The sequence below is a fragment of the Garra rufa genome, chromosome 24, assembly GCF_049309525.1.
Source record: "Garra rufa chromosome 24, GarRuf1.0, whole genome shotgun sequence".
NCBI classification, from domain to species: domain Eukaryota; kingdom Metazoa; phylum Chordata; class Actinopteri; order Cypriniformes; family Cyprinidae; genus Garra; species Garra rufa.
In genome coordinates this window covers 35,147,410-35,162,957 of record NC_133384.1, presented here as the reverse complement: position 1 = coordinate 35,162,957, position 15,548 = coordinate 35,147,410, and the positions used below count along the sequence as shown (strand labels likewise).

The 15,548-nt window shown below is 36.8% G+C and overlaps 1 protein-coding gene across 2 annotated transcripts in view; it reads right to left on the bottom strand.

The window, feature by feature from the left end:
* The window catches only part of rab11fip3 (RAB11 family interacting protein 3 (class II)), a 37,935-nt gene that overhangs the window by 7,751 nt on the left and 14,636 nt on the right, over positions 1-15,548 (bottom strand). Inside the window, exons 5-7 of one of the 2 annotated variants that reach the window (XM_073830501.1) lie at positions 13,459-13,628; positions 6,111-6,329; positions 760-894 (exon numbers count right to left, since the gene is read on the bottom strand). In XM_073830501.1, coding sequence (XP_073686602.1) covers positions 760-894; positions 6,111-6,329; positions 13,459-13,628 — 524 coding nt within the window. The remainder of the gene's footprint in view (positions 1-759; positions 895-6,110; positions 6,330-13,458; positions 13,629-15,548) is intronic. The other variant, XM_073830500.1, reaches the window with a different exon arrangement.

Here is a 15,548-nt window from a genome sequence, read left to right as displayed (position 1 = left end):
ATGGAGGTGTAACATGGATCTGTGAAAGGAGATTCTGTTCCTATTGCGCAAGCCTGAGCCAAGAGAAACGGCTTTGTCTATTCTATTCATAGTCAAAAAACAGAGCCTCATCACTGTTCCCTAAGCCAGGATTTTCCTATTTTCTATGTTCAATTAACATTGAAGAAATTATGTTTCTTTCTCGGTTTTGGAAAAACTGACCAGTGCAACACAACTTTGAATATTAAAGCATGCTCAATGCGTACTAACACAATGTTGTACAGTACACCAAATAATGAAAACTCATGTTGTTACAAACCTGTATGACTTAATTAAATAATATTCTTGTCTATACAATAGTGTTGTACATAAAAAATAAGTCATATAGGTTTAGAACTACTTAAAGTTGAAAGGACTGTTATTTTTAAGCTTCCGTCTCTTTAAGAAATTTGCTTTCCTATGAGTTTTAAACTATCAATACTGCTTACTTAGATTTGTATTATGTAGCCTGTATTATTTAGAAAATGTTGATCTAAAAGCACTATTGTGCATGCATCAGATACACACACAACAAAACACAACACACCACAGCATCTACAGCAGAGCATCTATGTTCACCACAAACTTCACCTACAGAATGTAAACACACCGAGCCTTCACATCAAAACCAACACGAGTCATGCAACACTGCACAGATGCCTGCATGTTCATGAGTATACAGTGGTCAAACTCAACACACACACGCATGGGGGAGGTGCGCACATGCTGCAGGTGCATTACCTATTATTCTCTAGCAGCTGCAGTCGCGTGGACAGATCCTCCAGACGACTGATCTGCTTATGACAGTGAGTGCAGAAAAACTCCAGCGCCTCCGACTGAAGGAAACTCTGGAAACTAGCAGGAAAAGAGCTGGGGCTGAGCAGACCAGAGGAGAGGAAAACAAGTGGAGAGGATTCAAAGGAAAAAATTAGCAGAGGAGAAATAAGGAGTGAGAAAAGGATCCGTCGGGAGAAGAAAGGAGAAGAGAAGTGCAGAGCAGAGGAGAAGAGAAATAAGTTGAAGAAATTAATAGAGGAGAGGAGAAATAAGGAGATAGAAGAAGATATGCCATGAGAAAATAAGTAGAGGAGAAGACGGTGGGAAGAGAAGAGGAGAAATGGGGAGAAACAGATAGAGGAGAGGAGAAATAAGGAAATACAAAAAGATTCGCCATGAGAAATGAGGAGAGGAGTAATGAGCAGAGAAGAGAAATGAGTAGAGGAGAAACGAGGAGAAATGAATAGAAGAGAGGAGAAATGAGCAGAGGGGAGGAGAAATAGGGAGAAACAAATAAAGGATAGGAGAAATGAGGAGAAATTAACATAAGAGAGGAGAAATGAGCAGAGAAGAGGAGAAACGAAATAGAGGAGAGGAGAAATGAGTAGAGGAGAAATGAATAGAGGAGAGGAGAAATGAGTAGAGGAGAAACGAGGAGAAATGAATAGAAGAGAGGAGAAATGAGCAGAGAAGAGGAGAAACGAAATAGAGGAGAGGAGAAATTAATAGAGTAGAGGAGAAATTATTAAAGGAGAGGAGAAATGAGGAGAAATGAATAGAGGAGAGGAGAAATGAGCAGAGAAGAGGAGAAACGAAATAGAGGAGAGGAGAAATTAATAGAGTAGAGGAGAAACGAAATAGAGGAGAGGAGAAATGGGGAGAAATGAGCAGAGAAGAGGAGAAACGAAATAGAGGAGAGGAGAAATGGGGAGAAATGAGCAGAGAAGAGGAGAAACGAAATAGAGGAGAGGAGAAATGGGGAGAAATTAGCAGAGAAGAGGAGAAACGAAATAGAGGAGAGGAGAAATGGGGAGAAATGAGCAGAGAAGAGGAGAAACGAAATAGAGGAGAGGAGAAATGGGGAGAAATGAGCAGAGAAGAGGAGAAACGAAATAGAGGAGAGGAGAAATGGGGAGAAATGAGCAGAGAAGAGGAGAAACGAAATAGAGGAGAGGAGAAATGGGGAGAAATGAGCAGAGAAGAGGAGAAACGAAATAGAGGAGAGGAGAAATGGGGAGAAATGAGCAGAGAAGAGGAGAAACGAAATAGAGGAGAGGAGAAATGGGGAGAAATTAGCAGAGAAGAGGAGAAACGAAATAGAGGAGAGGAGAAATGGGGAGAAATTAGCAGAGAAGAGGAGAAACGAAATAGAGGAGAGGAGAAATGGGGAGAAATGAGCAGAGAAGAGGAGAAACGAAATAGAGGAGAGGAGAAATGGGGAGAAATGAGCAGAGAAGAGGAGAAACGAAATAGAGGAGAGGAGAAATGGGGAGAAATGAGCAGAGAAGAGGAGAAACGAAATAGAGGAGAGGAGAAATGGGGAGAAATTAGCAGAGAAGAGGAGAAACGAAATAGAGGAGAGGAGAAATGGGGAGAAATTAGCAGAGAAGAGGAGAAACGAAATAGAGGAGAGGAGAAATGGGGAGAAATGAGCAGAGAAGAGGAGAAACGAAATAGAGGAGAGGAGAAATGGGGAGAAATGAGCAGAGAAGAGGAGAAACGAAATAGAGGAGAGGAGAAATGGGGAGAAATTAGCAGAGAAGAGGAGAAACGAAATAGAGGAGAGGAGAAATGGGGAGAAATGAGCAGAGAAGAGGAGAAACGAAATAGAGGAGAGGAGAAATGGGGAGAAATGAGCAGAGAAGAGGAGAAACGAAATAGAGGAGAGGAGAAATGGGGAGAAATGAGCAGAGAAGAGGAGAAACGAAATAGAGGAGAGGAGAAATGGGGAGAAATGAGCAGAGAAGAGGAGAAACGAAATAGAGGAGAGGAGAAATGGGGAGAAATGAGCAGAGAAGAGGAGAAACGAAATAGAGGAGAGGAGAAATGGGGAGAAATGAGCAGAGAAGAGGAGAAACGAAATAGAGGAGAGGAGAAATGGGGAGAAATGAGCAGAGAAGAGGAGAAACGAAATAGAGGAGAGGAGAAATGGGGAGAAATTAGCAGAGAAGAGGAGAAACGAAATAGAGGAGAGGAGAAATGGGGAGAAATGAGCAGAGAAGAGGAGAAACGAAATAGAGGAGAGGAGAAATGGGGAGAAATGAGCAGAGAAGAGGAGAAACGAAATAGAGGAGAGGAGAAATGGGGAGAAATGAGCAGAGAAGAGGAGAAACGAAATAGAGGAGAGGAGAAATGGGGAGAAATTAGCAGAGAAGAGGAGAAACGAAATAGAGGAGAGGAGAAATGGGGAGAAATGAGCAGAGAAGAGGAGAAACGAAATAGAGGAGAGGAGAAATGGGGAGAAATGAGCAGAGAAGAGGAGAAACGAAATAGAGGAGAGGAGAAATGGGGAGAAATTAGCAGAGAAGAGGAGAAACGAAATAGAGGAGAGGAGAAATGGGGAGAAATGAGCAGAGAAGAGGAGAAACGAAATAGAGGAGAGGAGAAATGGGGAGAAATTAGCAGAGAAGAGGAGAAACGAAATAGAGGAGAGGAGAAATGGGGAGAAATGAGCAGAGAAGAGGAGAAACGAAATAGAGGAGAGGAGAAATGGGGAGAAATGAGCAGAGAAGAGGAGAAACGAAATAGAGGAGAGGAGAAATGGGGAGAAATGAGCAGAGAAGAGGAGAAACGAAATAGAGGAGAGGAGAAATGGGGAGAAATTAGCAGAGAAGAGGAGAAACGAAATAGAGGAGAGGAGAAATGGGGAGAAATGAGCAGAGAAGAGGAGAAACGAAATAGAGGAGAGGAGAAATGGGGAGAAATGAGCAGAGAAGAGGAGAAACGAAATAGAGGAGAGGAGAAATGGGGAGAAATTAGCAGAGAAGAGGAGAAACGAAATAGAGGAGAGGAGAAATGGGGAGAAATGAGCAGAGAAGAGGAGAAACGAAATAGAGGAGAGGAGAAATGGGGAGAAATGAGCAGAGAAGAGGAGAAACGAAATAGAGGAGAGGAGAAATGGGGAGAAATTAGCAGAGAAGAGGAGAAACGAAATAGAGGAGAGGAGAAATGGGGAGAAATGAGCAGAGAAGAGGAGAAACGAAATAGAGGAGAGGAGAAATGGGGAGAAATGAGCAGAGAAGAGGAGAAACGAAATAGAGGAGAGGAGAAATGGGGAGAAATGAGCAGAGAAGAGGAGAAACGAAATAGAGGAGAGGAGAAATGGGGAGAAATGAGCAGAGAAGAGGAGAAACGAAATAGAGGAGAGGAGAAATGGGGAGAAATGAGCAGAGAAGAGGAGAAACGAAATAGAGGAGAGGAGAAATGGGGAGAAATGAGCAGAGAAGAGGAGAAACGAAATAGAGGAGAGGAGAAATGGGGAGAAATTAGCAGAGAAGAGGAGAAACGAAATAGAGGAGAGGAGAAATGGGGAGAAATGAGCAGAGAAGAGGAGAAACGAAATAGAGGAGAGGAGAAATGGGGAGAAATTAGCAGAGAAGAGGAGAAACGAAATAGAGGAGAGGAGAAATGGGGAGAAATGAGCAGAGAAGAGGAGAAACGAAATAGAGGAGAGGAGAAATGGGGAGAAATTAGCAGAGAAGAGGAGAAACGAAATAGAGGAGAGGAGAAATGGGGAGAAATGAGCAGAGAAGAGGAGAAACGAAATAGAGGAGAGGAGAAATGGGGAGAAATGAGCAGAGAAGAGGAGAAACGAAATAGAGGAGAGGAGAAATGGGGAGAAATTAGCAGAGAAGAGGAGAAACGAAATAGAGGAGAGGAGAAATGGGGAGAAATTAGCAGAGAAGAGGAGAAATGAGGAGAAACAAATAGTGGAGAGGAGAGAGAAAATAAGGAGATAGAAGAAGATACACCAGGAGAAATGAGAGGAGAGGAGAGGAGAAAAATTAGAAATGAATAGAGGAGAGGAGAAAGGAGGAGAAATGAATACAGAAGAGGAGAAAAAAGGAGAAATTAATAAAGGAGAGGAGAAAGGCAGAGAAATGAATACAGGAGAGGAGAAACAAGGAGATGGAAGAAGATGCGCCAAGAGAAATGAGGAGAGAAGAGAGGAGAAATGAGCAGAGGAGAGGAGACAGAAGAAGATACAACAGGAAAAATAAGGAGAGAGGAGAAAATATGGCCGGACAAATGAGTAGGACAAGAAAAAAATAGGAGAAATGGGTAGACGAGGTGAGAAAAGAACACAAGAGAGAAGAAATAAGGAGATAGAAGAAGATACGTCATGAGAAATGAGGAGAGGAGAAATGAGGAGGAGTCACAAGAGAGGAATAGATTTAATGGGAGAAATAAGTAGAGAAGAAAGGTAAAATAAGCAGGGAGAGAAGAAATAAGTAGCGGAGAGTAGACATTAGGAGAGAGGAGAAGACATAACAGGAGAAATGAGGAGAGGACAAGAGAAATTAGGAGAGAGGAGAAGACATAACAGGAGAAATGAGGAGAGGACAGCGTGTGAGTGTTCAATGAGAGGATGAGCAGATGGAGGGAGAGAATGGGGACATTCAATTGAGACAGTGAAGGACGGAGGAGGATCTACACCAAGGTGAGCACTACAGTGGAGGAGTATCGCAGCAGGAGGAGTGTGTGTGTGTGTGTGTGTGTGTGTGTAATTGAACAGGTTTAAGAGTGTGTTGTGTTTCCATGCTCTCCTCTCTGGTGTGTGCTAGATCGCATAAACCTGACAACACCAGAACTGCAGTAAAACAATAACCACAACTCAACCTTTACCCTCTGATCTTAACACTGGAGAAATAACAGAGCAGTCAGCAGAACATCATGGTGGTTTACCTTTTACTGAACACAAACATCTCAGTCTGTCTGACAAACACACACGTTTTGTTTTGTCTATCACACACACTGTCTGTAAATGAGACTGTCGTCTGTGGTCAGGAAGTCGCTCTACAAGGTCTCATTATGCACATGACCTTCAGTGCTGTGCTGACTCACTTTCTCTTTCGAACTGAATCTAGAAATAGCGTATTTCTATTTGTGTCGAGCTGCATTCAGTACGCCCCAAAATAAACATTTACAGTGCCTATGATTAAACCTTCCAAGTTTAGCATGGGACAAAGTATAATTACACACTGTGTTCTATAGATGGAGTGTATAAGCTATACAATACTTAAGCAGCATAAGATGTTTTTATGCTTTACATAATCCACTGTTTATAGGTTAAGTTTGTTTTTGTTGTGGGTTACCTAGGGGACAGCAGCATCAGTGGGCGGGGCAGTGGGCTGCCTGGAAGTGGGAGTGTCTCTGCATCTCCCTCGCCCTCAGGCCCCGCCCCTCCATCCTCCTGATTGGCCAGCAGCAGGTCTGAAGTGTTGTTACTCTCGCCGAAATCCTCAAAGTGCTCCTCCTCTCCTCCAATTACAGCTACGAGGGTGTGGCCATTCAAATCAGAGCCCAGTGTGAACCTATCACAGAAACACACAGAATATAATGAGTTATCTATGCATATTAAATGAAATACTGTTGAAAATACTAGGGTATTATAATCATCTTGTTTCTATATGTGACCCTGGACCACAAAACCATTCTTAAGTAGCACGGGTATATTTGTAGCAATAGGCAAAAATATATTGTATGGGTCAAAATCATAAATTTTTCTTTTATGCCAGAAATAAGATATTAAGTAAATATTTCAAATAGTTCCTACCATAAATATATCAAAATGTATTTTTTGATTAGTAATATGCATTGCTAAGAACTTTGCATTCGAACAACCTTAAGGCGATTTTCTCAATATTTTTATTTTTTTGCATTCTCAGATTCCAGATTTTCAAGTAGTTGTATATTGGCCAAATATTGTCCTATCCTAACAAACCATACAGTTTTATTCAGATTCCAGATGATGTATAAATCTCAATTTCAAAAAATAAATAAAATAAAATAAAATAAAAATCTCAATTAAAAAAAATACGCTTATGACTGGTTTTGTGGTCCAGGTCACATATTTGGTAAAGGTTTGCAACATATAATGAACTAAAATACATTTTTAGTTTTGTGCCCATAAATCTAAAAATGAATCTCATAATTTTGGAATTGTTCAAATATGTCTCTTCTGCTCACCAAAGCTGCATTCATTTGATTACAAATACAGTAAAAACAGTAAAATTGTAGAATATTATTACCATTTAACATAACAGTTTTCTATTTGAATATGTTTTAAAATGTAATTTATTCCTGTGATGCAAAACTACGTTTTCAGCATTATTACTTCAGTCTTCAGTGTCACATGATCCTTCAGAAATCATTTTAATATGCTGATTCGCTGATTAAGAAACATATTATCAGTTGAATATTTTTAATGAAATCAATACTTTTTTTTTCCAGGATTCTTTGATGAATAGAAAGTTCAAAATAACAGCATTTGAAATAGAAATTATAATTGTCTTTACTGTCACATTGATCAATTTAATGCATCCTTACTAAAAACTTATAATTTGCCTCTTGAACTATTATATATTTGAATCACTATGAGCTTTATTTTTGCACAATTTACCCTTAATTCACTCCTAATTTAATTACATTTTTCCACACATTACCAGTGTTTGGGGTAAAAGCATTACATAATCAGATTACTTTTTTCCAAGTAACTAGTAAAGTAACGCATTACTTTTTAATTTACAACAAAACATCTCAGTTACTTTTCCAAATAAGTAACGCCAGTTACTTTGTTTTCCCATTTTTCTTTTTCTGCAGAAGCAGTATTTCCTCAAATGAATAAAAACAGTGAAATGCAAACTCAGAATATGACACATCCCATTTTATTAACCAATGTCTTTGCTGCTAAACTTGATTCAATTAAAGCATACTAATAAAAAAGTAGCGCAAAAGTAAAACAAAAGTTACAGAATGCATTACTTTCCATAAGAAGTAACTATGTAATTAGTTACTTTTTAGGGAGGTAACACAATATTGTAATGCAGTTACATACTTTAAAAGTAACTTTCCACAAAACTGAACATTACTTTCTTACACATTAATTCATAAAAAACAAAAATCTTAAAACTTTATTAAATCGTATGTACAGTCTCTCTATACAGTACCTTCACATCATTTGCTCTTTTCTATTCTTACTATAAAAAAAAACAGCACAACTTTCTTGAAAAACATCCTTGTGTGTTTTTATGTGTGAGGCAGAACTTCAACAGTTTGTCTTTAGGATGATAATCTGATAATTCACTTTAATCTCTCAGCAACCCTAAAACGTCTGAAGAATTCCAGTTAGATTAAACAAAGAACAGTGCAAAACCTAAACAATGCACACAAAACAGCACAATGCCAGTGTTTTCACAAGCGCTCATGAAGGTGACCAGACTCAAAGTAGGACAGTGATCATGTGCAGGTCACGTGAAAACCCAGCTTTAAAAAAGTTTGAGTTTATTAACAGCTTTTTGGGTCACTGGTTTCCTGACAGACGGACCACTGTATGCACTTGATTGGTGAACTCAGTGACCTTGCTTTTAAAGTACTTTTAATGCATTAATTACATCAACGCTCAAAAGTTTAGGGTCAGAATTTCTCTTTCTTTGTACAAAATAACATCTTTGTTCAGTAAGGATGCATTAAATTGATCAAAAGTGACATTAAATACATTTAGAATGTTCAAAAGGAATTTTCATTTTAAATAAAAGCTGTACTTTTAAACGTTTTATTTTAAACAATTATTAAAAATAAATATTACAGTTTCCACAAAAACATGAAGCATCATAACTGTCTTCATAATTGATAATAACATTAAAAATGAGCATATTAAAATGATTTCTGAAAGATCATGTGACACTGAAGAATGGAGTAATGATGCTGAAAATTCAGCTTTTCATCACAGAAATAAATTACATTTTAAAATATATTCAAATAAAAAACAGATATTTTAAATTGTAATAATATTTCACATTAATACTGCAGTCGTGATGTTCTTTCAAAAGCATTAACAAACTCCACACACTTTTGAACAATATAAGAAAAGGACCAATTAAAACTGAAGGATGACAAAAACACACAAAACCCCTCAAATACTCACCCTCGTTGCACTATAACATTGCGGTTGGTCACACAAAGCACGCGTGAAGGCGGCGACCGCATCTTAAAGCGATACGGTCTTTCTTTGGCGATCCGGAGCAACTGGGCACACAGCGTGTCAGCGCAAACCAAACTCCCACGACAATAAATACACTACTTACTCAAAATAAACTAGTCTAAACTAGTTTTATATGAGGTAACGTAGCTGTATTTGTAGAGTTTAATCTGCCGGACATTCCTGCCAGACGTTTGTAACCCGGTAAATCTGAATCAATCTCCTGCGCGAGCAAAGTTACATATGCTTGAAACGCAAATGTGTGTGTGTCTTAATCTGATTTAGAGCTTGGTGACCCAGTGTGCGCGCTAGCATGCTCTATAATCAGTTTAATCTCCGTATGCATGAACTTATGTTGTCCGACTGACACTCAAACACATATTGAACACAGAAACGATTTCTGACTAAATTGAGTGTAGACTGAGGAATCTGGACAAAGTAGAGGTGCAAAACGATTAGTTGCAATTAATGTGTGTATGTGTGTACTGTATATATATGTGACCCTGGACCACAAAACCAGTCATAAGTTTAAATTTTACAAAACTGAGATATATACATCATATGAAAGCTCAATAAATAAGCTTTCTATTGATGTTTGGTTTGTTAGGATAGGACAATATTTGTCCGAGATACATCTATTTGAAAATCTGAAATCTAAGGGTGCAAAAAATCAAAATACTGAGAAAATCACCTTTAAAGTTGTCCAAATTAAGTTCTTAACAATGCATATTACTAATCAAAAATTACATTTTGATAGGTTTACAGTAGGAATTTTACAAAAAATCTTCATGGAACATGATCTTTACTTAATTTCCTAATGATTTTTGACATAAAAGAAAAATCAATAATTTTGACCCATACAATGTATTTTTGCTACTGCTACAAATATACCCCAGCGACTTAAGACTGGTTTTGTGGTCCAGGGTCACATATATTATGCATATACAAATACACACACATATACACTGCTGCTAATATTTTTTTAATATTATTGCAATTCAAAATAACAGATTTTTATTTTAATATAATGTAAAATATAATTTATTTCTGTGATGCAAGATCATTACTCCAGTCTTCAGTGTCACATGATCCTTCAGAATTCATTCCAGTATACTGATTTTTTACTTTTATTATCAATGTTGGAAATATTTTTTTGAAACCCGTGATACTTTTTTCAGGATTCTTGATGAATAAAGTTAAAAAGAACAGCTCTAACAATATCTTTACTGTCACTTTTTTATCAATTTAACACATCCTTGCTGAAAAAAAGTATTAATTTCTTTCAAAGAGAGAAAGAAAGAAAACGTTTACTGACCCCAAACTTTAAACAAGGTGTTTATTGTCACAAAAGTTTTCTATTTTTTTTTTTAAAAAAGCTGTTCTTTTTAACGTTTTATTTATTAAAGAATACTGAAAAAAGTATCACAAGTTCCAAAAAAAAAAATTTAAGCAGCACAACTGTTTTTAACACTGATAATAAATCAGCATATTAGAAAGATTTGTGACCCTGGACCACAAAACCAGTCATAAGGTTAAATTTTACAAAACTGAGATTTATACATCATATGAAAGCTCAATAAATAAGCTTTCTATTGGTATATTGTTTGTTAGGATAGAACAATATTTGGCCGAGATACATCTATTTGAAAATCAGGAATCTGAGGGTGGAAAAAAATCAAAATACTGAGAAAATCACCTTTAAAGTTGTCCAAATTAGGTTCTTAACAATGCATATTACAAATCAAAAATTACATTTTGATATGTTTACAGTAGGAATTTTACAAAAAATCTTCATGGAACATGAACTTTACTTAATTTCTTAATGATTTTTGGCATAAAAGAAAAATCTAAAATTTTGACCCATGCAATGTATTTTTGGCTATTGCTACAAATATACCCCAGCGACTTAAGACTGGTTTTGTGATCCAGGGTCACATTTATGAAGAAACATGTGACACTTGGGACTGGAGTAATGATGCTGAAAATTCAGCTTTGCATCACTGGAAAAAAATATATTTTAAAGGATATTAAAATAGAGAACCACTATCTTAAATTGCATTAACATTTCACAATATTACAGTTTTGTTATGTATTTTTAATACAATACACACAGCCTTGATGAGCAGAAAAGTCTCCTTAAAAACATTAAAAATCTGTTTTCAAACTTTTGAGCAGCAGTGTATGTCCTTAATATATACATGTTTGTGTGTAAAATAAAACAAACATTTATTTTGAACTGATTAATCATGACTAATTGTTTTGCAGCTGTAGAACAAACCCTCAGTACTAAGTGCTGATATCTCAGACAAGAAGTCAAAAATGCAAAAGTTATTGTAATCTGCAAGTTATTGTAAAATTAGATTATGCATTTTCCGTAACTCGGAATGTGAGTTTTGGGAAGGTCAGCGTTGGCGAGACGGCGTGACCCTGACACTGCAGGAATGCTAAATCAAGAGAAACACATGAGGGCTGAGAGCCAGGACATTTTACGATGACAGAAACGAGTAAGAGCGAGTGAGAAACGGACCCTAGAGAGTGAAAGATGGATAAACTCTGGGCCGCAGGAAGGCAGAAAGAGCAAACTCCACACTTCCTGCAACTGGACGACAGGAAAATAAAGACTGACACTGATAACACGGGAAACAGGAACACCTCGGTCAGCTGAGCTGATGCTAGTGGCTCTTGGGAAATGAAAAACTCTAGTCAGCGGATTCTTGCATAAACACAAATAAACAGACTTACTTATGTACAACAGCGCAAAACAACACTGGTCTAGTAGTCCAGAGTCACATATAATCCAGTGCAATGTCAAAAATTAACAAGGGAAAAATAATTGAATAGTAAAGCAAGAACCGATCACCTTTGCTCAACAGAATCATTTGTGTGGCACCTGCATAATAAAACTAAAGGAAGTTAAAGACCAGCAAGTGTTTTTCCAGAGAACACAGTGTCCTAAACTGAGACATTGTATCAGGAAGTTGTTTTATTTTGTGAGATTATTGCGGATACATTCAAGGCTACTGAAACAACGCGGTTCACTCGTCAACATTCACCATTAGACTTGATGTCATCTCATTTATGCAGTGTTATTTTATTATTATTTATATACTATTCTTATATGTATTAATATTTTAAACTAGTTTTCATTTTTATAGTTTCATTTTAATTGTAGATTTTATTTTTTTTATTATTTTATTTTTTTTACATTTCTCTTTGGCGCTAATTTATTTTTAATTTAGTTTTAGCAATTTTACTAAAAATAATAATTTTATTTATTAATATACTTATTTCAAGTTAACATTTCTAATTAGTTACATTTCCATCTAATATTTATATTTAGTTTTTATTTTAGTTCCCAAAATTAAAATTTGCATTACATCACTTGCTAACCAATGGGTCCTCTGCAGTGAATAGGTGCTGTCAGAATGAGAGTCCAAACAGCTGATAAAAACATCACAATAATCCACAAGTAATCCACACCACTCCAGCCAACAATTAACATCTTGAGAAGCCAAAAGCTGCACAATTGTAAGAAACTAATCCACCGTTAAGACATTTTAACTATAATTTTTGGTCCATAATCCATAATAACGCTTCCTCTGGTAAAAAAGTCCAGTTCCTGTTGTCCTCTCACATCAAAATCCACCAGAACATTTGTTTAGGACTGTTTTGGACTGCTTCAGCTTGTAAATGTTGCTTGAACTGTTCATATTTCTCTTCTGATTTAGATGAGATTACTTTTTTTAATGGAGAAAGCAATGGATTATAGACTTGTACTTTAGCTGGAAGCAACGTTTGCTTTTTTGCCTCACAAGATGTTATTGATGGATTGGAGTGGTGTGAATTACTTGTGGATTATTGTGATGTTTTTATCAGCTGTTTAGACTCTCATTCTGACGGCACCCATTCACGGCTCACCAATGGTTAGTGAATGGGTGCCGTTGGATTGAAAGTCCAAACAGCTGATAAAAACATCATAATAATCCACAAGTAATCCACACCACTCCAGTCAATCAGTTAACAACTTGTGAAGTGAAAAGCTGCATGTTTATAAGAAACAAATCCATCATTAAGACATTTTAATAATTCAATAATTCATATTTCTCTTCTGATTTAGATGAGATTACTTTTTTTTGATGGAGAAAGCAATGGATTATAGAATGGTACTTTAGCTGGAAGCAACGTTTGCGTTTTCCTTCACAAGATGTTATTGATGGACTGAAATGGTGTGGATTACTTGTGGATTATTGTGATGTTTTTATCAGCTGTTTAGACTCTCACTTACGGCACCCATTGACTGCAGAGGATCCATTGGTGAGCAAGTAATGCTACATTTCTCCAAATCTGTCCTGATGAAGAAACAACCTCTACATTATAAATGTAAATTTCTGCATTTATAATGTGATTTTAGCAGATTTACAAGTCCCTTTGGGCATGTTAAAACCTGTGTATATGTGTGTTACCTGTTGCGATCGTCTCCATCTGTGAGTGTGTTTTCAATGCCACTGTCGGTCTCCACGTCCTCATGGAGCTCTGGATGGACCATAGCCGTCGTGTCCTCGTCCGTGAAGGTTTCGCACTCACTGTAGGCACTCTCCGATCCGAGATAGGCGCTGTCTGAGACCTCCGCCTGCTGCAAACACACACACACACACACACACACACACACACACACACACAGATTAGAAAACTTTTATTGCTTTTGGAGACATAAAGCGTGCCTGCTTATGTTGCAAGTATCAACTTTGTCTCAAGGTTTCTACTAAAACGACTGAATCAATAACTGACAGCTATAAAATGACTGTGGATAACAGCTCAGATCATTCTGTCTTGGAAAAAATTAACGAGAAATGTTGAAGCTTATACTTTCAAAGTACATGCAGCTCATGCTTTTAATAAACAGCAACATGCAAATCACACTGGCGGGAGGTTATTAAAGTTTGCGACGAATGTTTACAGAACAAAATGATCCGATGCATTCAGGTGTGGTTGAAAACACATGAGCGCATTGCATTTGTACTGTAAATGCCGTTTTGATGCTTTCCAGATAACAGCTTACTCACCTGTCAATCATACACTGTACAAAAACAAGCGGTTTAAACTTTAAAAGTCCCTCATAAGACAAACAGTGGCTTCGTTGTTATTTATTAGCAAGTTTACATGTTCCATTAAGACGCATCTTATTTAAAGTAAAGTAATGCACTATAATATAGAACCTTGGCTGATATTAAATAAAATAAACCAGAGCCATATAAAAAGAGAGTTGCGACACTCCCATAGGCTTCCATAGGAACTGAGGAATGCGGAAGTAAAGCGTGTCTTGGAGCGGTCAATAGTTCCAAACAACCAATAGCTCCTCCATTGAAGCCCATTCATTTCAGCGCTTCTCAAGCACAGTCGCAAGTATATTGAAGAAATTACTGCATTTCTTTACATTTTAACGCATCAGTTGACCTCTCGAAAAACTGGCCAATAGTGGTGTTTTATGAAGCGTGTTATAGTTAATGTTTATCGTTAAAAAATAAACAGTTAAACTGTAAATGCAGCTGGATAACGTGAGAAACACCGTAATAGCGACCATAACCAGATACAAGTTGTCATTTTTATGTTTTTAGTCTTTCTGCAATCTTTCTCTCACTGTAGGAGGTTGAATGAGTTTCAGTAAAGACTGCATTCAAGAAACACGATAAAAATGTATGCTGAATGCAATTCGTTGCCTTGTGTTTTTTTAAACATTATTTTCATCTTTTCTATTATGTTAAATGCCATTTTTGCTTGCCTTTTATAATATTCACTTATGTTGTATATTTGAATATCATAAAACAAGAGTAAATTACATTTTTTTAACATTAAATCATTAAATCGAAACATTCTGTATAAAAAAAAAGAGTGTTTGATCATGTCCAAATACACATGCAGATGTATTTAACCTTAAATATTACACTAACTGTAAATACTAAATACTATATTAGAAAATGTTATCTTTTAAATGGTCAGGATCATTATTGCACATATTAAGTACAAAAAAACCTCCTCAAAATATTTACTAAATAGAACTTAACTATATATATTACAGTTATTTAATTGAATAAAAGTTACACTTAAGGTGTTTGGTCACATTTGACTGCCAAAGAGTATGAGAACATATTAATTATGTCTCTTTATCACTCCCCAGAATAAAATGCGATTGTAAAGCGTATTCAGAGAAGTTATCAATACACAATCAACGCACATTATGTGTTAATAATTACTCGAAATTGCTGCAAATATAGTAAAACCGCTGTCTATCCTATTTAACTCCATTCAAACACATTGACAGCGCGGAGCTGTTTGGAACTATTGAGAGCTCCATGAACCACGTGACCGTGCGGCGGCGAGATCAAAGCGTGTCGCAACTCTCTTTTTATATGGCTCTGAAATAAACCATAATAGTTATGACAATAAATAGCAATTCTAGGAGGCTACAAAGTTTAAAAAAGATCAAGGAACCATAACAGAAAAAAACACATCCTGGAAAAACTGTGTAAAACATTTTCATCATAAAAAGTTACAA